Source organism: Melanostigma gelatinosum, assembly GCF_949748355.1.
Source record: "Melanostigma gelatinosum genome assembly, chromosome: 11".
Classification (NCBI taxonomy): Eukaryota; Metazoa; Chordata; class Actinopteri; order Perciformes; family Zoarcidae; genus Melanostigma; species Melanostigma gelatinosum.
This window is the reverse complement of record NC_136644.1, coordinates 17,154,311-17,177,506: the sequence shown is the minus strand read 5'-3', so window position 1 is coordinate 17,177,506 and position 23,196 is coordinate 17,154,311. Positions and strand designations below refer to the sequence as shown.

Below are 23,196 nucleotides of genomic sequence, written 5' to 3'. Positions count from 1 at the left end.
CTCTAATGTGGTTTCACTTCATTAACACAAAAACAAACAGGCCAAGGAGCCTTTTGAAAAATAGTTCACATTTTTGCACAGACATTTTTGTAGAAATATTCAAATTCTAACAATTATGATCATCAACTCCTTTTGATTTAAAGGATTATTGTTCAGATAAAGAGATTAGTACACTTTTTAGTATTTCAAACTACCATGAAGTTGTCTGAATTATTCCTATCCCCAATAGGAAGTGCAGCTTTTCTTTGGCAGTTACATCGGGGCTGCCATCGCTCTACATGGAATGGTATGTAATAGCAAGGGGATAAGCAAAACAATTGGGAGGCTGTTTTCCAAACTCCTGTTTATACAGTGAGGTTTCTTCCATTTCGCTGCTCTCATCTATCACTGCACCAAACTGCACTGCAATCCGCATCTCCATTTAAGAACTGAATCTGAGAGACTATTTGTTTTATACATAGTAGAAATACTAGGCCTCCTACTCCCTCACTTAAAGCCGGTGTTTGTTTTGTTACTCAAGTTAAATCATATCAACAGTTAATATATCAAAGAGGCTTCCAAAGTATTCCCTCAAATTATTCTGGTAATCAGTTGTTGTATCAAAATCAATGGTAGAAAATGATTCGATTGATACAATTATCCAGTGCAAAACAGCTGCTGTCAATGTTTTTCCATACAATCATTTTAGCTAAAACTGACATTAAAACAAAGTTTTGCTGCTTTGACTTTTTTTCAGGTTAGTATTTGGAAGTTAACAGAGATTATTGAATTCATAACCTAATATAATAATTATATTAGGTAAAATATATTAGTAAAATTAATAATCGACATCATGCTGAAATTGTTCATGTTACTTCTGACCCAATGTTTATCTCCAGACCAGAGCTCAAAACAAAGAATGTTTCAGCCGTCTGCTACCGGTTCGACAACTGCAGGGAATCCAAAACATGAAGGTTTTACTAAAACACAAGCCCTTTATTGTCCAAACATACATACTGACATCCAACAGAGGGTGGCGCCATTGTAGAGAATGACTTGGATAGATTCACCTCCTGATCACCAGATTAAAACTAAAAAGACTGTAAAAACTTATTTTTTTGGGGGGGGGGGGTTTACACACATAATTCACGTTTTCATAGTATTTATAATATACTAAATTCCAGCTGTTCAATAAACAGATTGTTGTGTGTAAGTTCTTGAGTGTCAGAGTAACTTCGTGGAGATTGAGGCTGTTTGCTGTATGTCACTGTGAAGACACCATTGTCCTTCCTTCAACAGATACCATGCAGCCACAGTAGCAAACACTCAACCTAAACAGCTAAAGACTTGTTTTGAGGCCAATAAAGTGCCAGTGTTCCAAAATGCTCAATAACTTTTTTTTCTACGCAGTTGCAGATGCACACATCCAACAGAATCAATAACTTAATTTGGTGAGCCAAAAACTGAAGGCACTCAGAAAATAAATATGCCCAAAGTCTAACCAGAAAATAAAACAATTTAATAAATGTCACTAGCATCTAACTCTAAAGGCATAAAGGCATGCAAGCATCCTGTACTAAAGTCACAAAACACAAGTGTCGGACACTACAAGCTGATGATTTGCTATTATTAGATTCTTGTCGAAAGAGTAGAGGTTTGTCCTGAAGGTGGCGCGAGAGGGAATGTAATTTCAAATTAAAAGTGTTTTTTCAGTGGAGGTCTGGAAGTTCAATATCAATCTGCCAACTGCAAGATTATGAGTTGACATTTATGCTTAAAAAATAATGCTTGAAATGTCAATCTGCGACTTTAGAATCCATGAATAATTTGTACAAGAGAACATTGGCTCATGTAGCACTAGAGGTGAAGTAAAGGTCGACATGAGGATTCATCCATTGTGGACCAATAAATATGAAAATAATCGTCACACCAATCTATAGATCTATAAATCTATTAAGAGCTTTATGAAACAAAGCATTTGGTAAGTGGTGAGACAGACTGACATCTATAGTGGAATCAGTTATTTACATGATTTCACACTTCAGTCCATCTGTATTTCACAAATGTACTTCTGTTCAAATTAGTCAATTCCTCTGGTTTACACACTTAGAGAAGCATTAAATCCACTGACAGAAAATCTTGAATGTCGTATAAAGGTTTGATATGATTTGTAATCAATTGAAAACCAAATGTATCTTTGTTGATTACGCTCTGTCGTGTATAGGAATACAACTATTTATTTTGCAATATTCATTAACACATTTGAATTTCAATGTTAAACAGATTTAGTTTACAACAAATTTACAATAAGGCATACTTATTAGATACAGTGTCTCCCAGATTAGATATTGGCTGACTTTGTTTTTGTAATGGTAATTTACTGGCCCTCCTGTCACGCACTTATGAGCATTTGCTCTAAAAACAGATTTAATCCATAAAAACAGGAAAGTAGGACATTGTAGCTGTTGCTCAACTGCATCAGGAGTGACTGAACATCATTGATGACAAAAAACAACAATTAACAATAAAACATACAGTTCATGCACACATGTATTTGCAGCATCTGGCATGGCTTTGGATAACTTTTGGATTAAAGGCTGTTGAAGGCTCAGGTGAATTGCACTCGCCATAACTTTTTTTTCATCTATTTCTGCTATCAAGAGGCCCTATGACACATGCAGCTCCAGGATTATTGAAAGACACAGACTCTTGGACACTTTGTCTTCTGCCAACGCTTCTCTTCACACTTGGTTACACTTCGTTTTAACACTCAACCATCATCAAGCCTTACTTTGGTGCTGAAGGAGTTTCTGTTTCCTAGTATGGCAGTAACTTCAGCATGTTGACTCATTGCCATGGAAACAGGGAGTCAGCATCCTTGACTAACGACTGAAATCTTGGTCTGGGGGATGACCCCCGTGAGGATTGAGCTTTAGCAGATTAGATGTTTCCACACAATTAGACTGCCTTACTTCAACCGCTAATGAGAAACATACACCTGTTAAACAGCCACAAATACAGTTTTAATACTCCCATCATGAGCCTCACAACAGAACAACAATCCGCTGAATACACAGCTTGGACCAGTATTCACCAACATAGATGTTGCAATCAGTAAGTACACAAAGACTGACTAAATTATATTGAAGCCATAATTAATTAAATCGGTGCAGCAGCGATTAGAGAGATATATCTTACTATTGAATAGTTTATCGTACAGCAGAGAGCCATAGAATCTCAATGAACAGAATAAAACAGAACAGATATGAGACTAAGTTTAGGCTGGTCCTCTACTACTACACATATGTGTCCATCAGACCCAAAAGCAGGCAGACTATGAGATAATCTCACTAAATTAAATTCTCAACAGCAGGGTTAATGAAAGAGAGCGATATGGCTTATGGTACAAGACAGCCGCTATCAAAAGATGGAAGGTGGATCAAGGAATTAGTCGTAAAACATCATCCATTACTCACAGTAATCATCCCTGAAGCAGTTGTAAAAGACAAAAAGTCTGTCCAAATAACGAAAAGCCTCATCAGTCGAAGAATCTGAGCACTTGTTGTGGAGTCCAGATGTTCAGGCTCAGGTCCTGCCACCTTGCTCATAGTGTAGGATTGCTCATTCATGTATGCTACCGTATTTAAAGAGAGAGAAGAAAAAAGTATTCCTGCCCCCAACCTCCTTCAGACACAGCTCAGTTAGCATCGTTCTGCTGCAGCGCGTCAACATAATGAATTTTCATATTTTAGAGTGATTTGAAATGTGCCTTTGCTTGTTATTAGTGCAGGAGTTATGCTTTTAATAATATTTTAGCTGGTTAACTACTGAAAGAAATGCAAAAATGAACAAACTGCCATTTGTAAAATGAACACAGACTTACCGCATGTTGCTCTTCAACCACTACAGTCACATGTTGCCATATTAAGCATTTGCCCATAGCAGTCAATTAGGTTATGAAATAGGGTTGCATATTAAAAAGGTGCTGTACAGAAAATAGATGAGGTAAGACTGTCGTTCTTTGACAGGATGCCCGTACATGGAACTAAATCTGAGTTTTAAACCATGGTTTGCAGAAGTAATAGAGAATGGAGAAACTACTCTACAGTTGCAGTAAAGACCCCGGTGGTCACATTCAGTCATTATTTCCAGTCAGATTAAAATTGATAGTCTACTTGTGTATTTATTAATAGTTGTTTCGTTTTCCTTGCAGCAAAGTACTCTGCTTATCAAGTGAAGATAAATCAATGGTTTGTTTATTTCCTTCGTACTGCTTCCATGCATTTGTTTGGCCCTGTTTTGGAAATGATGATCTCCCTCGATATAAAAGTGTGTTGCAAATCTGAGTGGCTGCATTGCTATCGAGTGCTTGTATTTGTGTATTAAGCATTGAGCACATTCAATTGTCTCTCATTGAGCAGCTGCCCTCCTTTTTTTCTGGGTATATTGTAAACTAACATGAAGTGTTACAAACTAAAATGTATGTTAAATCAGGGCTGCCAAAATACTTATTGTGTCGTTAATATTTTTTCTATGTAATGCAGGGAAATGCTGATGATAGTTTCAGAAATGGAGCATTATAGATAGAAGTGAAGTATTTAAGCAATAAGCCATGCGAGACAGTGATTTTACAACAGCTACGGGGCGTTGTTAGCGGACAGCTTGCTGTCTACTAGGCCTGCTTTTGTAGAGCGGAGGTCAACATCTGTCCTAAGGCTCGGTAGGTTTATTGGACATTCTGTGGTATTTCAATGTAAAATTACAGCAATGCCTGGCAGCGTATATGCCATAAATCATACCACAGAATGTTGTCATTCTTTTAAAGAGTCTCTATACTGTCCACCCACACAGACCTCATCTCAGGACAGTGTGGGCATGTATTGACGGCATCTGTTCAATTTCCTTGACTCACCTGCTTGTTATACTGCATGTGTAATGGTCACTTAAGAATGAGTAAAGGAAAAGCAAAGGCATTACGATGGCTCCGTTCCATTCAGGTGTCCTAGTAATGACAGTGTGACAGTTGACACGACATATTTAACTTTAGTTTCACTTCACATTCTCTGGTGATGTCCATCCCCTCTGCATTGACTCTGTGAGACAGTGGACAATGTCATACACCTGGATTTTATTTACTTGAACAATCTGATGCAAAATCCACTCAAAGAAAGAAAAAAGAACCAATCCTTCCTCAACTGTTCTTCCTGTCCTATTAGTAGTCAAATTTGCCCTGCACTTTTAGTTACATAAATCTGGCAATGTTGATATATATTAGTGTGCCAGGTTGAATGTTTCCTTTATTAGGGATCTTTGCCACCGTCGTACAAAGTATGTAACACAGATTTATCTATCAACAATACTGACAGGCAGAATGCAAACACTAGCACACAGGTTTCCCAAAGACAAGAAAATAATTTAGATTCTTTCGCTTTCTTCATTCAACCCCACTTCCTGTCAGTCTCTTTCCCTGACAAGCACACACATGAACTAATCACACATAATCTAATCAATTAACTGTGTGATTCAGTTTAGCCCTTGGAGTTGAAGGACAGTTTATCCAGGTATGTGAGAGTCTTGCAGATCAACAGGCCAGTGTAGGTCTGTAACAGTGAGCATCTTCCCTTCTGCTCCAGTTCTGCCCACACTGTTTCTAGTTCATGGCTTTCCATCACTGCTGAGCTGAACAGATAACGGTAACAGCAGGCGTTGTAGCGGATATGTTTCTCTCCTGAAAACCTGGAGCTGTGGATTGGTGTCACACCAGCCTTCTGAGCACAAAGGCCCACAAAAACATCAACAGGCACGGGTGCACGGACTGCTGCAGACGCCACATACACTTTTCGGACCACATCCTGGGATAGAACATAGGTCGTCCCGTCACAGTATTCAGGCAGGTGCTTCTCAGGGTAAAGTACTGGGGACAGGTAGCCAAGACTGTGAGGGTCTCGGTCAGGGGAGTCTTGTTGGATCACCCTACCTAAATAAATGTCCTCAGGGTGCATGTGCAGCCCAAGTAGGTAGCCTCCGATGGCAGGGAGGTTCACAAACACAGAGTCCTTGGTCAGCAGAACAAAGCGAGCCACGGGGCAGAAGGCGATCACCCAGCAGAGTGCCAATACTGTCCTTTCTGTTGGGCCACGGAGGGACGAGTCAGCCACAGCATGACCCTGGACCATGTCCCCATGGCGGTCAGACTCTATCATGAGGGCCTTTTGTGCAGCGAAAGTCTCAGTTGATCCGAGGAAAAACAGTATCCGCACTGGGAAGCCTTGGATGAGCGTTTGGTTGGCCCATGTCTTCCTGACTGCATCTCTTTGGGTGATATTAGCTGTGGAGCTGAAGACCAGAGTGAGGAGGAAGAGGTCAGAGTTTCTGCAGGCGTTAGGGTTAGTTATTGGGTAGTCCTGGGAAATGTTCTCCCGAGCGTTGTTCAGATCTAGTTTCCTTGCTCTCTCCCTTACATCAACTACCATGCCATCAGTGTAGACCCCAGGCGTGGGCTGCAGGAGATACTCCTCGACAAAGTCTGCCCCAAACAACAGGGCATGGAAGAGGAGGACATTGAAAAGGAGGAAACACCACTGGTGGGTTCGCAGCTTGCACAGAGAGCACTAGAGCATGAGAGTAAAAAAGACAGAGTATGAATCACCATGAAGGTATAGCCAATTAAACTTACATTATAATGTTTAAGCTGCAAATAAATAAAACTGTACCTGCATGACACCTGTCTTAACAGCCTCGTTGTTTCTCTGTGTGTATTAGCCGTCTGTGATCAGAGGACCTCCTGCTGTTGTCGCTTCAACAACAATAGCTGACCGACAGGGTTTCCACTTTCATGAAACTCTAGCAGCATGTAACCCTGCACCCCAAGTCACATGCTTCATCAAGAGTTTCCTGCATCATGCTTACAATATTAATGATACAGAGAATAAACAGTTTGATCATACCAGAAGGACATCAAGGACACCCCAAAACATGTTTTAAGTGCGTACAAAAGTGGGGTGAACTCTGATTTAAGGTGAAAAAAGAGAAACTTTGTCCCTTTCTGCAGAGGAATGTGAAAACACCGTTCGATAGTCAAATGCTGCGCATACAAAACCCACATCAAATATACAGTAAACTTTCGAACGAAATTAATTTTGCTGTAGTGTACCACATTCAAGTTAAGGCTAAAGGTCATGCTCAAGTTGGGGATTAAGCTATAGCTCTTTAGTACAAAATAAGTAAAGCAATTCACAAAGGATTACACAAAAAAGGACGTCTCATAAGCACAACTGAATAGACAGTAACATTACTTCTCATTCATGCATGTTCCCATAAACATGCACATTATCAAGCACTGCAGTTGTGAAAATACATTATATTAAAAGTACTGATATTGCACTTGTGGTTAGTATTTGTGTTTCCTCCAGGACAAACAATGAAATTATTAGGAGCAAGCAATGTGTTATTTGCGAAAATTGGTCTTAGGTTGAATATCAAAAACCAAAGTTGTGGAGAGTAGCTTGCATGTACTTGATCATACAGCACCTTCCTGCTTTGGGGGGAAAGAGGACATTTAATAGTTAACACAACATTTAGGGAGCGGTGGATTTCAAGAAAGACATGTTTTACCATTATTTGTATTTGACTGAAGTGGACAGGTTGGAAGAATATCCATAAATCGAGTGACGCCTCCCACTCAGCCCAGCAGGTGGCGGTAATGCGCCATGACGTCGGATGCCAACCGCGTGAACTATGAAGAAGATAACGAGTTCGCCAAAACATTGAAAAGTCATGGCGGCTTCCATAGAGGGTTTACTGGCAGAAATCTCCGATATTGAAGATCCAATTGAGGAGTTACAGAGTTTAAAAACAGCTTTATTGTCGATTCCTCTCAGCACTTTGAAAGACACTTTGAGCGGACAACGTTTCAATGTGATATTCTCTCTGTTGCACTCAAATGAACGGTTGGTTTGACACAGTGCATCTGTTTACATTGTTTAGTAAACTGGTGACTGCTGAGTCACTCTCCTGGTTGTATTGAATATCAATGTCATTAACAGTTACTTTAACAATAAGTTGATGTGCTGATAGTGTACATTATATAGCTTGCGTTACCTTACAAATGTTGCCTTTTTACCTGTGCTAGTTGTTAGCAAGCTAACCGGCTACAATGCTACTAATAATACAGTGACACATTTTCCATCGTAGAGCCTTTTGTTATTGAAATGAAAATCATATTACGTACTTTGTCACGCGTGTTTGTCTTCTATGCACTAAAATAACTTTGTGCTTTGGTGCAATTTTAATGTGTATCGTGTGTGAGTAATTGTGATGATATTTTTCATTATTTTCTGACACTTTAAAGATCAAATGATTAATGAATTAGTTACTAATGTGAGCTGTGTTCACAGGGAGCAGGTTGAGCTGTGTGTGGAAATCCTTGAACGCATCTTGTTGGCCCTGAGCCCTGTGTCGCTGGCCCAGAACTACAGAGTGGAGCTGCACGAAGGTCTGACCCATCCTAATGAAACGGTGAAGGTACTGGCCGTGACACAGGTAGGTTTCACGCACGCACACACACACACACACACACACACACACACACACACACACACACACACACACTTGCTTTTAAACCACTGACTTTGCAAAGTTTTTCATGTTTTTCTGACAGATTGGTAGAATGGTGGCGCACCCAGACGCTGCCACTGAAATCCTCAACAACCATGACATTCTTGGAGCGGTGATCAACTGCATCGGAGAGGAAAACATGGCCGTGGCGAAGCAGGTTGATTTAAGCAAGCACTGAAATATCCTGCATGACATTGTAATAAATCTACGGCGGGTGCAGTGATTGTTTTATTTCTTAGGCCATCAAGTCCCTGTCCAAACTGAGTCACTCCAAGCCTGGGTTAGACATGTTGTTCCAGAGCGACCTGCTGAAAGTTATGAAGGACGTGATGGCCACAAATGACGTAGTCAGATACAGAATATATGAGGTACGTTCAACTTTGTGTGTTGTGGTGTTGTAATGCGGTCTGTAATGCATAGTAATATACCCACATTACACAGCTCTCATATTGAATCCCTAATAAAGACTTTTCTCGCTGTTTGCAGCTGGTGGTTGAAATCTCGTCTGTATCTCCCATTTCCCTTGGTTACTGTGCCAAAAGCGGCTTCATTTCTCAACTGATTGGAGAATTGACAGGAGGTGATGTATTGATCAGGTAATAAGATTAGAAATTGAAATTGTGAGGAAAATTATAATGTAGTTACTGCAAATTAAGAGATGCTTTATTGTTATGCAATTGTCTCCACTCTTCTGGCATTATGTAAATGTGTATCTGTTGTTGTTTTCTTCTCCAGAGCCACAGCCATTGAGATGGTGACCACTTTAGCCCAAAGTCAGCATGGTCGGCAGTATTTGGCCCAGCAGGGTATAATGGACAAGTTTTCTAACATGATCAGGGGAGCAGAGACCGACCCTTTCTCCTCCCTCTACCTTCCTGGTGGGTCTCTTTTTAGAAATCACAGAAATATTATGTTTAGGTGGCAATTCAGTTCTACAGTTTGATTAATACTCCTTTTAGGTTTGGTGAAGTTCTTTGGAAACTTGGCCATTATGGACAGCCCACAGCAGGTTTGTGAAACCTACCCAGCCTTCCAGAACAAGGTGTTTGAGATGGCTCTGGACCCGGACGCTGCAATGATCGGTGTGGCTCTGGACACTTTAGGACTACTCGGAACTACTGTGGAGGGCAAGCAGGTCCTTCAAAAAGCAGGTTAGCTTGTCATCTTTGTAATTTTTCAAAGTTCTCCCAGCTTTTGTTTAGTAAAAGCCAAATGAGCAATTGCCCCTCTCGAATGTAAATAGTTCTTGTAATTAGATGTGTTGGGCTCTTTGAGACTGATTCTCTGTGTGTCCTCAGGAGAAAAGTTCAAGACTGTGTTAACAAGGATGAGCCAGCTTGCCAGTGCTGGAGCTGCAGAGCTCAGAGTGCGCAGCTTGGATGCGATATCACAACTTCTCACACTACAGGTATGTGTGTGCACACATGAGGAACAGTCATTGCTATGATTCTTTTCTTAAAAAGCCATCAGAAACAAAGTTGATCAGTTTCTGAATGTTTAATGTTGTACTGCAGCCAGAGGAGCAGACAGAAGACCTCTTGGCCCTCACAGAGTCCTGGTTCCATCTTTTGTCTAACCAGCCCATGGACATGATCCGCAACATCAGCACTCAGCCGTTCCCAGAGCTGCACTGTGGGGCTCTGCAGATATTCACCGTGAGTGCTACGCTATTTCCAACTTCATTTTCTCCCTGTGTTACTGAGCTCTTCATATCCTGTCAAAAAAAAAAACTGTAGAGAATGAAATGTTTCTTGTTTTTTTGATGATTACATAAAAGCATGATACCATCATTGTTGCTGCAGTAATATTACTGTCTTCATCAGTAGGTATCTGTGTGTGTTTTCCAGGCCATTGCCACTCAGCTGTGGGGCCAGAAGTTAATGATCAGCACTCCCAGTTTCATGGAGTTCGTTTTGGATCGGTCAATGGGTCTGACAAAGGATGCCAAAGATGCTAAGTTTGAGCTGGTGGGGTCCCTTGTTGGTTCATCAACAGCAGCAGACGTACTGGGCAGCCAGTATTACATTCGCCTGAAGACTTATCTCAGAGAGGGACCTTACTATGTAACAGCTGTGGCCACAGTCGCCACAGAAAGAGCAGAATAATTAAAAAATATAGAATGATTATTTTTGTTTTGTATTAAAGAGGATGTAGTCTGACAACAGCTGTGTTTGTTTACTTTCTGTATTTTGCACAAGAGTTTCAAAATGTTGCACCTACAAAATGTGATTTGCCGTTTCAAACACCTTGAAGGTTGTCAAAACTTTGACTGAATATAAGAAGTGGACGTCGTCATCGCGACGTCACATGTTGGTTTGTGGACTGCTGTTCCCTATATTGGCTTACCGCCATCGCTATGTTGTTTTTATTATTTGAACCTGAGTGGTTCTTTGGTTACAGTGTCCTGTGAGGACAAGAATATTGTATCAGCATGAATCCAGATCAGTATAAAAGTAATTCTCTGATAAATACATAACATGTGGTACACAGTTTACTAAAACCCGATGAGTGTTTCAACTGAAATTGACCAAAATGCTTATGATTGTGCAACAGTATACGACTCAACTGCATCAAGAAACATTGAGTCTTAAAAGGTGATTTAACTGACAAAGTATTTAGAAACAAATGAGTGTAATTTGCTTTCCCTGAGCCTTAAGCTGTCCTTCATTTAGGTTATCGACACAAATGAATATATTTATCAGGCTTTTATTGGACATTTTTCTTTACTTGACGTCATGACTAATTCAGTGGTTGTGAATGCATTCATCCTCCAACAAGGGGCAGAAATAACATTTGAGGTGAAGTTTCCAAATGTAATTATACCTTAAATTTTAACTAGATTCTTACTAGATGCAAACATGTTCCCTCAAATGTTTACCATCCAGATTCACAACATGTAACGCTCTCCAAATCCATCACACATTTTTTGTGTCAAAAAATATTTTAGTTTACTACATAGAATGATTTTTCTTTTTTTATATTAAAGAGGATGTAGTCTGACAACAGGTGTGTTTGTTTACTTTCTGTATTTTGCACAACAGTTTCAAAATGTTGCACCTACAAAATGTGATTTGCCGTTTCAAACACCTTGAAGTGGACGTCGTCATCGTGACATCACACGTTGGTTTGTGGACTGCCGTTCCCTATATTGGCTTACCGCCATCGCCATGTTGTTTTTTGCAACCGGTAAATGGAAGTTACTATATTTTGAATGCGGAGGAGTGACGTAGAGACACCGTATATGGTTCTGGTAGCGGCAGCAACCTGTCAATCACAGTAATCCCGTCCGAAAGCATTCTTTGAGGTACGAAACAAACTCAGTTCTATGTTTATTATTTGAACCTGAGTGGTTCTTTGGAAGCTACAGTGTCCTGTGATGACAAAAATATTGAACATTTTATCAGCATGAATCCAGATCAGTTAATACATTTGGGAGCATTATCAATGCAAGGCTTTTCTCAAGCATTCTTGATTTTCCTCAGCCATAGAGCATTCAACATTATTTAGTACGTTTCACTTGAATGGTAACATTTCATAGACAAATCATTTAAGAGGACATGAATTGTTTTATAGTCTTATTTTCAGTTGTTAAGCCAACATATGAGATGGTTTTTATTGGATGTAGTCATGCCACTGTGTATAAAGTTAGAGATACAGAGATACAGTAGCTATAGATAAAGTGTTTTGGTCTGACTGAGTTTGAGATCCAACTAGTTTTCATCACCTCCACTAGAGAGCAGCAGTTCAGTTCCACTACTATCTATTAGATGTCAGACGAAGTCTCACAAATCCAGGTTGAGATCATTCTTACTTAGTAGAAGTAGTGCTCAGATCATTAACTTAAGCAAAGTGTTTTACCCCAAATTCTAAAGGTACAGAAGTGTTCTCAGTAATACAAAGTGCCACATTTGGCTCAATTAAAACCTTTAATATGTGTGTATTTTGGTTTTAAATGACAGTGCAGCATACAGAGCGTTTAGAAAGTTTTCAGTAACTTGTTCTTTTTTTACGTTGCGGCCTTTTGATAGAAATCGTTTAAATTCATCGTTTCCCCCTCAATCCTCACTCAATATCCCATAATGACAGAGCAAAAACAATAATTTCGATTTTTTGTTTTACATACTCTTAGAAATAAGTTCAAACTGTTCAATCTTGGTTTCATCAGACCAGAGAATCTGCTTTCTGGTTTGCAAGGAGAGGAGAAGGAGAGACTTCTGGCTGGTCACTCCATAAAGCCCAGATCAGTGGAGTGTTGATGGTTGTCCAAGTTTCTCCACACAGGATCTCTGGGGTTTAGCCAGAGTGACCCTTTTCCTAAAATTGCTTAGTTTGGCCAGCCAGCCTGGATGTTCCAAGCTTATACCATTTGAGAGTTATATCGTTGGAACCTTCAAAGCAACATCATTTTTGTGTAGCCTTTCCAGGATCAGTGACCAACACCATCATGTCTCTGAAATCTGCAGGACATTCCTTTGACCTCATGGCTTCATTCTTGGTCTCATAAGACATCAGCTGGGAGATCTTATAGACAGTAAAGATGATATTTCATCATTGCATTTTCTTGTCAAGAGTTCATAATCGAATCTAATAGTTTTATTATTACGTACCTTAATTAAAAAACAAAGTTTTGCATTATTATTTTAAATCAATTCATTTTGATGACATAACAGCATAAATGTGACGATATGAATATATTCATATTCAACATTATTTATTTAATCTGCTACCGTAGTGCGATAATCTCACAGATATGACTTTTCTCCTCTCCAGCAGCAAAAAAAATAAAAGTCTTCCCACTCCAGCCACAGATACTGACTCAATTAATCCTTAAACTCTTCAACAACCTCTTATCACTGTCACTCAATCATATCAACTCTCCCATGTCTCCTCCATACTTGCCCCAGTTTGCGTCATCAAATAAGCAATGAAAGTGAATTAATACTATCCAGTCAGTCAATCTTTTCTCTTGACATCTTATTTTCAGGAGCTGCACGGTGGTGTAGCTGGCACGGTCACCTCACATTAGGAGGGCCGATCCCGGGCTGGACGGCCCTTCTGTGCAGCAGGTTATTTGATGATTCTAAATTGACCGTATAAGGTGAAATATCAATGGTCTGTCATGCACTGCAATAGTCTGGTGACCTGTCCAGGGTGTACCCTACCTTCGCTCAATGTCATCAGTTCTTCTTCTGCATTCTGGGAGTGTACTGGAAGTCATTTGGCTTCGCTTCCGTCTCACATTTTATGATCTTCATCACCGCCATTCAGTGTGTTAGAAGATTGTCGACAAATATGAAAGCATAAAAGTAACCTGTTTGATTTAAAAAGTATAAATATTAACATGTAAATTGTTTTATTTCATGATATAAGTGATTTAACATATAACCTGTTTTATTTCATAATATAAGAAATTACACATATAAACTGCTTAGACGCTTTATGTAAAATAGTCACTCAAAACTTATATAATCCTTCCTGTTCAAAACAGGATCAAACCAGTTACATTCTGTTGCAGACATAAAAGCAGGATGAATCATTTCTGAGTGACGCAAGAAATAAGGGAGGTACCAGCAGACCAGCATAAAAGGAGCCAGCAGAGCTGAGCGAGAGACTTAAAATTGGCAATAGTGAGGTATAGATGATCTACGTAACTATTCATACTGGGTGTTAGGGTTACATCCTACTGAGAGCGCCTAGGGCGTAACCGTACAAGTAAGTAAGTGCAATTCATTTATAACGTGCTTATTACAGACATAAGTCACAAAGTGCTTAACAGGGCAGAATTACAAACATATAAAACACAATGTGACCATAGGGCCAATCATTTACATACACACAGAAAATACTAAATTAAAACATGGTTTAAAAGCAGGACTCTCAGAAAGACTATTATTCCGAAATCCTAACGGATTTCTGACACTTCTGTGGGACACTAAAACCCACAACGATTGGTCAGACTACCGACGGCGTTACCACCGTGTTAGGTGTGAGCCTGCCCCGCTTTCCCCGGGGAAAGGACCTGCTCATGCATCAAGTGTTAGTGTCCTCGCCTGAAGGATACAATTACAACACAGACTGAAAGCCAGTGGCGGCTGTTCAATAGAGGGCCATGGGGCCTGGCCCCACCATGAGCCACACAAAAAAAAAATGTGTAAAATCTAAAAACAATGTGTACAAACAATCTGCGCAAAATATATGCTTTTCCTGCTTGTCCTGTCCGCCTGTGTGCTCTCTGCTCGTGCGCTCCGCCTGTGTGCACAACACGTCTCAGAACGCGCAGCTAGGGGGGCCAAATCGTTTTGGCCCAAAAGAGCCAAAACGTTTAGCCAATTGCTGATTAAAGATATAAATGAGTGACATACAATTTAGCCAATCAGCGCCCTCAAATAGATTCAGCGTGGGGCCAGAACGATTTGGCCCCCCTAGCTGCGCGTTCTCGTCAGGAGAAGTCTCTACAGGTGAGCACCAACGCGAGCACTCCTCCTCCAGGTCTCGTTTGAGAGGTGAACTTTGGCAGAGATTCTGCAGCCAATGAGCTGATATCAGATCAGCCTGACCTCACAATCAGACAGCAGACTCGCGGGAAAGGGAAGCAGTACATGCGAAGCTTCTGTACTAGCTGTACACCAGACAGGTTTGGCTAGCTGGATGACGTCATGCTAATAACTCATTTAGCTTTTTAAAACAACGGGGACGGATCCAGCACGGACAGTTACGGGAGTGAGGGATGAGGAGGTAAGGAAACATGAGAACACCAGGATAGGGAGTGATTGATGAGGAGGTAAGGAAACATGAGAACACCAGGACACACATGGAGAACTCTGTCAAGCTACATATCAGGCAAAGTGAACATCTTTTCTTCTACATAGTTGTCCTCAGTCTCATCTGCTTAACTTGGTCATGGAGACATCAACATGTAATAGAGATGTTAAATTAACAGTGAAAACTCATCATAGCTTAATTTAACATCTGTATTCATAATTATTTCTCCTGATCTTTACCTCCTATAACAAGGTCCATAGGGGCATCTCAGTAAATAAACATGTTGTATTATATTATATTCTATAAGTGTTATTTACTGCTTTTTTCATGTTGGAATAAACGTTACATATTTAAGTAGTAATGCGTGTTTGATACTTTAATTAGTTTGCATTAAATCATACTGGGATGTTTGTTGAAATTGATAGGATGGCCCTACCTAGAACATTTTCCACCAGCCGCCACTGCTGAAAGCTATCTCATATTGCAAACATTTTTCAAACCTAGAGTGATTAAATGCTCCAACACAGCAGAGCAAACATAATGATTAACGTGTTGCTGGTGAATGTATCTTGTTATGCGTCTGCCACCTTACCGCACCTCACTTGTCTGAACATTTAGCTTCTTGGCGACTGAAAGCACAGTAGCACAATGAAATTTGACAGCATACTTTCAGAAATTGACGGATTTGGAAAATTCCAAATCCAGCTAGTGTTGATTCAGATGCTATCTCGAATTACTCTGCCATGTCACTTCCTGCTGAATAACTTCATGGCAGCTGTTCCCTCTCACCACTGCAACGTCGTTGCTCTGGATGATGGAGGCATCTTCGGGAATTTAACTCGGGAACAGAAACTGTCTGTTGGTGTACCAGCAGATCAGGACGGGACTCTGAGCTCCTGTCAGATGTTTTCAAAGCCCCAATATCAACATCTGTCAGGCTTGAACAGCAGTGAAGATGCAGCTACTGTTCAGTGTCAGAACGGATGGGTGTATGACAACAGCACATTTAAATCTACTTTGGCAACAGAAGTAAGTGTCTTCAATTTAACAGTATTCTTTCATGTTGTGTATGTTTTGATCAATATTATATTCCATATATTTATTGGAATCAAATGTTTGTCAGCATTCAATGTGGTTGAATTCTTTTTAATGAAATGCAAAAAGTCTGACAAATTTTGGTTTTGACCAAGTTAATCTTCCATGATGGAGAACTCCAAAATTATTAATTACCAGCAGCTGCAGTGACGCTGGTATTGTTTTCACAGTGTGCGTTTGTGTGTCTGTGGACAGAGTTTTGTGGCTAAGAACGCATCGCAACCGTGCAAGACACAGTCACAGCATTTTAAAGATTTTGACATCAAAATAAAGGTTGAGCTTTTAAAATGCTTTTAATGAATTATTTGCAGTGGGATCTCGTGTGCAGCAGAAAAGGGATGAACAAGGCAACAGTCACCATTTTCTTCATTGGTGTTATGTGCGGAGCCCCGTTATTTGGGTATCTCAGCGATAGGTAAGATTGCTAAAGAACAGACCCAGTATGTCCTCTATATTCCAAAAAGACACTGACACTCTAAAACATGTCAGATAAGATTAACTGCATCAATTTTACACTTGCAGTTTTATAGGTCTGATTCATTTTGTGGCTTTCCAAAATCAGAAAAATTAACCCTGGTGGTGTCATCAGGGGTATTTCAGCTTGCATAAGCTGTGTGTGTAAAAGATAATAATGATAAGAAGAAGACGAAGAAGAAGAAAATGTCAATAATGTAACGTATTTCACAGGCTTGACTTGCTTAAAAGTGTTGTTCAGCATGTTCCTCTTAACAAACAGAGAGCAAATGATGTCCGATCTCATGAGTTGAGAATAATATTTGGTTCATCTCTATCTCATTATTTTGAACACAATCATTGCTTTTAACATTTTCTTTTCATGACCAGGTTTGGCCGACGGCCGCTGCTATTGGCGTCTTATTTGTCGTCCTTGACATTTGCAGTCCTGAGTGCATTCTCCCCATCGTATGTGATGTTTGTCATCATGAGGTTTTTTACAGGAATGTCACTCGCAGGAATAAATATCATCTCTATTGCTCTAAGTAAGTAGCCTTCTAAAACAATGAGATGAGGAAAATAGAATATAATAGAATAATAATGGTTTTAGTTTCAAGAAATTAAAAGTGAAACATTTCGATCTGACTTTTCATCTGTGCTGACATTCCTCCAGATGTTGAGTGGTTTGGCTTGGCACACAGAACCTTTTCTGGTATAATCATAAGCCTGGATTGGACACTTGGAACCATGCTTCTGGTTGGAATTGCATACTATGTACATCATTGGAGGATGCTTATTGTGGCAGTGACCTCCCCCTTAATACTGTCCATCCTTACTTGGAGGTATTAAAGTTTAATATTTTTCACTTTGCAGCATAAAAAGCTGAATCCTATCAGAAGACACTGAACTCACCACACTTATTTCTTCAGGTGGCTTCCAGAGTCAGCGAGGTGGCTCCTGGCAAACGGGAAGACAGACGCTGCCCATCATTACTTAATGCAATGTGCCAAGATGAACAACAGAATTAAGTATATGACCACCATCACACAAACGGTACATTTTAACGTTGGTTAACTGACAATCTCACAGTGATAGAAGACTACGGTCATGTGCAGAAAATGTTGTGAAAAAACAGTTTGCTTTCTAATAGGAATTACTGGAATCTGCACAAGGTGACACCTTAGATAAGAAGTACACCATTGTGGATCTTTTCAAGACCCCAAATATTAGGAAACTTTCTATATGCTCAGGAATAGTATGGTAAGTGTCTGTTTCATGAGATTCTCTTTCATTTATGTTTGTGTATGGAATAGACAAACCACAAACCACAAATTCACAGACTTTCTGACCTCTATTATCAAGCTAGACAAAGTGCTTCTGGTTGGTGATTTTAATCTGCATGTCAATGATACCACAGACTGTATAGCTACTGAGTTTCTCAATATTACTGAATCTTTTAATTTCACGCAACATGTTTCTGGCGCCACTCACAGGGGTGGTCACACCTTGGACCTTGTGTTTTCTCTGGGTCTTGATATTGATAATACCCGTTGTGAGGACCTATTGATCAGTGACCATAAATGTATTTTCTTTGATCTTTCTGTCAATGCTGACCCCTTGTGTCTGAAACAAACATTCCACTCACGCATTATTACTCAGAGTACAGCTGATCAGTTCTCGATGCACTTCTGCTGTGACTTTTACACAAATCTCAATGATGTTGAACACTTGATACAGTCATTTAATGAACATTGCACCACTTTGCTGGATAAAGTGGCACCTCTTAAGGAAAGGACCAGGGCTGCCTATAACACTACTCCGTGGATGACAGAAGCTGTGTGCAGCGTGAGACAGAAGTGTCGCAGGGCAGAGCGGCTCTGGAAAGCTACTGGGCTAGAAGTGCATCGTTTATATCTCAAAGACCTAAGAGTTTCTTTTAATACCACAGTAAAGGAAGCTAGAACTGCTTATTTTGCCAACCTAATCTCTTCTTCAAAGAAAAATCCCAAGATTCTGTTTGACACAATTAGAGGAATTGTTTCACCACCTGTCTCCACTGTACCATGCTATTCTGTTGACGATTGCAACAAATTCCTGATCTATTTTAATGATAAGGTAAAAGGTATTAGGTCTGGCATTCAGCCTGGGATCTGTTCGGCTACTTGTAGCTCCTCGCAATCTCCTGCTGTTATGGGCTCTTTCCAGCCTATCAGCCTTCAAGACCTGATGGACTTAATTAACAAAACAAAGCCATCATCTTGCCCTCTGGATATAATTCCATCCTCTCTATTTAAGAACGTTCTGTTAACTATTGGCCCTGCAGTAACATCTATTGTCAATTCCTCATTGTCTACAGGAATTGTCCCTTCCTATTTCAAACATGCCACTATCCAGCCCATATTAAAGAAACCTAACTTAGATCCAGCTTTGCCCATGAACTACAGGCCCATATCAAAACTGCCTTTCCTGTCCAAACATTTAGAGAAAGTGGTGGCCAAACAACTTACTGCTGCACTGGAGAGGCACAACATGTACGACAAGTTCCAGTCTGGGTTTCGTAAGCAACACTCTACTGAAACCGCTCTCCTGAGGGTTTCAAATGACATTATCATGTGTGCTGATGCAGGTGACTGCTCAGTGTTAGTTCTTCTGGACCTAAGTTCTGCATTTGACACTGTAGACCATGACATCCTGATTAAGAGGCTACGTGATTGGGTGGGCATAACTGGCATAGCGTTAGACTGGTTTACATCTTACCTCAGTGACAGAAGTTTCAATGTCTCTGTGGGTGCTTTTGTGTCTGTTACCTCTCCACTGTCTTGTGGTGTACCGCAGGGCTCGGTTCTGGGGCCTCTGTTATTTTCCCTTTATCTGTTACCTTTGGGACCGATCATAAAAAGCTATAATGTGTCCTATCACTTATATGCAGACGACATCCAACTTCATCTGTCATTCAAACCCAGCGAGGCATTCACATTAACTAGGCTCCTGGACTGTGTCAATGCCATCAGAGACTGGACGGCAGAAAACTGCCTGCAACTCAACGACTCTAAGACGGAGGTCCTAGTTATTGCTCCAGAGGAGTTTGTCCCCATGATCAGGCAGATTATTAGTCCTCTCTCCTCTGCTTCCCATTGCAACCTGCGCAATCTTGGGATTTTCTTTGATCGCTCCATGTCATTTGACCCTCATGTTAAGCAGCTGTCCAGGTCATGTTTCTTCCATCTAAGAAATATCAGTAAACTGAGATCTGTATTATCAACGCCTGAATTAGAAATGATCATACACACATTTATCTCCTCTCGCATTGACTACTGCAACTCACTTTTCACATCACTCAGTGTATCTGCTCTTAACCGTCTGCAGGTCATCCAAAACGCTGCCGCCAGATTACTCACCAGGACAAACCGACGGTCTCACATCACCCCCGTACTCCGATCTCTCCACTGGCTCCCTGTAGCATCTAGGATACACTTCAAAATTCTCACCATCACTTACAGAGCACTTCACGGTCAGGCTCCGACTTATGTAGCTGATCTACTTCGCCCCTATTCACCCGCCCGCACTCTCAGGTCAAATGCTCTAGGTCAGCGGTTCCCAAACTTTTTAGGCCACGCACCCCCTTCTACATCCCGACCGGGTTCACGCACCCCCAACCCCCCCCCCCCCACACACACACACACACCTTAAAAAAAAAAAAGCAACAGAGCCGCATAAAAATCGGACGAATGAGAGAACAGTTTGCTCGCGCGTGGCGTTTGTTTACAAGATAAAAAACACAAAAACTCTTCCTGCACCGTGCCTTCCAAAAGGTAACGGACGTAACGTTACGAAGGTAACGGACGATTGGCCAGACTGGCCACATCTGTAGGCTCGTCTACTTGCAGAGAGTAAAACTCACTCTTCTTCACGCGACCGACCAATGTAGCCAGGATGTCTTCGGACAAAGCATCGATGCGCGCGACAGTGTTGTTGGACACCGGGATCACGTCCAACTTTTTCGCTTCTCTCTCTCCAATCATACATTCCACCATCTCTTTAACATTTTCCCCTCTCCACCACCGCCTCTACCTTCTCCCTATTACGCGGTCAGAATACCACCACAACACGCCGCCTGTCTCCGGCAGAAATGCGCTCATCGACGCACGGGAACAACACAGAGTTGTAATAACACCCCGCCACTCTCGGCTCATACCTCCCCAGCAACGAGGCACATCACCCGGTCACAATACCTCCAGAATGTCCCCCGGGTGAAATCCGGGACTTGGTTTTATGGTTCCGAGTGGCGCTCGCTCACCCGTTGGCGCTGGGACGCGAGGTCTCCAGCCGTCCCCGCCGTGAGGCACCCGATCGTCAGGTCTGTCAGCCCTCGGAACAGGCGGCGGGTCAATAACTTGTGGGTGGCGGGGTAGAGGCGAGGCAGATCACAGAAACATAATAAAGACTAGAGTACAGCAAAGATATGTTGATGAGAAACGTATTTGTACGTCAAACACAAACGTGATCAGGGAGAAAATACGTTCATGGTAAAACGTAATTGAGAATGCATTTTAGTTTTGGGGGAACGTAATTTTTAGGAGACAGGACTGCACCGCCATTACACTTTTCCTCTCGCGCACCCCCTAGAGGCAGCTCGCGCACCCCCAGGGGTGCGCGCACCCCACTTTGGGAATCCCTGCTCTAGGTCTTCTGTCAGTCCCACGCACACGATTTAAGACCCGTGGTGACCGAGCCTTTGAGGCAGTGGCCCCGAGGCTCTGGAATGCTCTGCCTGCAACTCTACGCCTCGCAGATACTGTGGATACTTTTAAAAGCCAGCTCAAAACCCACCTGTTTAGGCTGGCGTTTGTGTAAAAGTAAACCCATGTCCTAGACCTGCTCTTAATATTTGTTTTACATTTTTATTTTATTTTTATTTTATTCTTTAACATTTTTTATTCACTCTGTGTATGTAATTTATTGACCTTAGGGTCACATTGTGTTTTTTATGCTTTTAAATGTCTGCTCTGTTAAGCACTTTGTGATAGCACTGTCTGTGAAAAGCGCTATATAAATAAAATTCATTCATTCATTCAAACCAGTTAAAACATTTTAGCAAGCTTTAGACATGCTGCTACGTGGATTTTAAACATGAGGCAGAGCCACGCTAGATGTTTCCGCTTGTTTCCAGAGTTTATGCTAAGTTATGCTAATTATAACCAGGCTATATCCCTGTAGTTGAATGGCATCAATCATCTCATCTAACCCTGAGAGAGAAAGCAAATAAGCATATTTTCCAAAATGTTGAACTATTATTTGAACATACTGAGGACATTGATCAAACACGAGTAAATGTTAAATATTGACAATTATCCCTCTAATAAAGATATCAATACGTACATGTTAATGTGATATATTTCACATATTATGCAATGTTGTATATAATTAAAGGATGATTGAGGATACCAACATATTATAATGCATTGTAGCTGTGAGGCTAAAATGACTGCTGTCTGTTTGCAATGGCACTGAAATCAGCCATGTTTTTAATTACAGTCAAGGTTAAAATGATCACGTCAGCAAGTTTATATACTTTGTTCCATTTTCTAGGTTTGGAGTTGCATTAACATATTATGGGATATGTCTGAATATCACCGGGTTTGGACTAGACCCATACCTCACACAAATCATATTTGCAATAATCGAAGTGCCAATGAAGATCGGTGTGTATTTCTTCCTGGAGAAAGCTGGTAGAAGGTCTGGTGAGATGGGAACTCTGCTGTTAACTGGCCTCTCTCTCTTCATCAACATTTTTGTTGCAAAAGGTTCTTTTTATTTAAATCAAAATTCAACAAAAAATTGTCAACATATCTGAGAATGTTTCTGATTAAATATCGAAACATCTTCCCTCAGATAAGTGGGCCATTCGTACTGTCGTGGCAGTCCTTGGAAAAGCCATGTCAGAAGCCTCATTCACGATCCTCTTCCTCTACACAACTGAACTCTTTCCTACAGTCATACGGTTAGTTAACAACAAACTTATGGAGCCTTTTTCACCACAGACAATGATTTACATTTACCTCAGTGCTTTCATTTTTCAGACAGAATGGTTTAGGCTACGCTTCTTTTCTGGCGCAGCTGGGCGTGTCCATCTCTCCACTCATCATGCTATTGGAGGACGTATGGCATCTCCTCCCTGCAATCATTTATTGTACAGTGGCAGTCGGATCCGGTTTAGTGTCTTGGCTCCTGCCTGAAACATTAAACGCCCGACTGCCAGAGAGCATTGAGGATATTGAGAAACCAAGGTAA

At 40.9% G+C, this 23,196-nt stretch overlaps 3 protein-coding genes across 3 annotated transcripts; 2 read left to right on the top strand and 1 right to left on the bottom strand.

The window, feature by feature from the left end:
* Positions 1-5,507: 5,507 nt before the first annotated feature.
* b3galt9 (beta-1,3-galactosyltransferase 9) lies at positions 5,508-6,698 on the bottom strand (the record flags this gene model as incomplete). Its single annotated transcript, XM_079278642.1, has 2 exons — positions 5,508-6,590; positions 6,693-6,698. The coding sequence occupies 2 exons, from the start codon at positions 6,696-6,698 to the stop codon at positions 5,508-5,510; spliced, it is 1,089 nt and encodes a 362-aa protein (XP_079134768.1).
* A 1,037-nt stretch (positions 6,699-7,735) lies between these two features.
* On the top strand, positions 7,736-10,751 carry psmd5 (proteasome 26S subunit, non-ATPase 5). The gene is made up of 10 exons (XM_079278247.1): positions 7,736-7,928; positions 8,376-8,520; positions 8,639-8,752; positions 8,835-8,963; positions 9,082-9,191; positions 9,331-9,473; positions 9,555-9,746; positions 9,894-10,003; positions 10,110-10,250; positions 10,443-10,751. Exons 1-10 carry the CDS (start codon positions 7,756-7,758, stop codon positions 10,698-10,700), a joined length of 1,515 nt encoding a protein of 504 aa, XP_079134373.1. The 5' UTR covers positions 7,736-7,755; the 3' UTR covers positions 10,701-10,751.
* Positions 10,752-16,005: 5,254 nt separating this feature from the next.
* LOC306784246 (solute carrier family 22 member 7-like) lies at positions 16,006-23,196 on the top strand (the record flags this gene model as incomplete). Its single annotated transcript, XM_079278129.1, has 9 exons — positions 16,006-16,386; positions 16,764-16,867; positions 17,296-17,450; positions 17,579-17,747; positions 17,835-17,958; positions 18,056-18,165; positions 22,495-22,709; positions 22,798-22,906; positions 22,986-23,196. The coding sequence occupies 9 exons, from the start codon at positions 16,006-16,008 to the stop codon at positions 23,194-23,196; spliced, it is 1,578 nt and encodes a 525-aa protein (XP_079134255.1).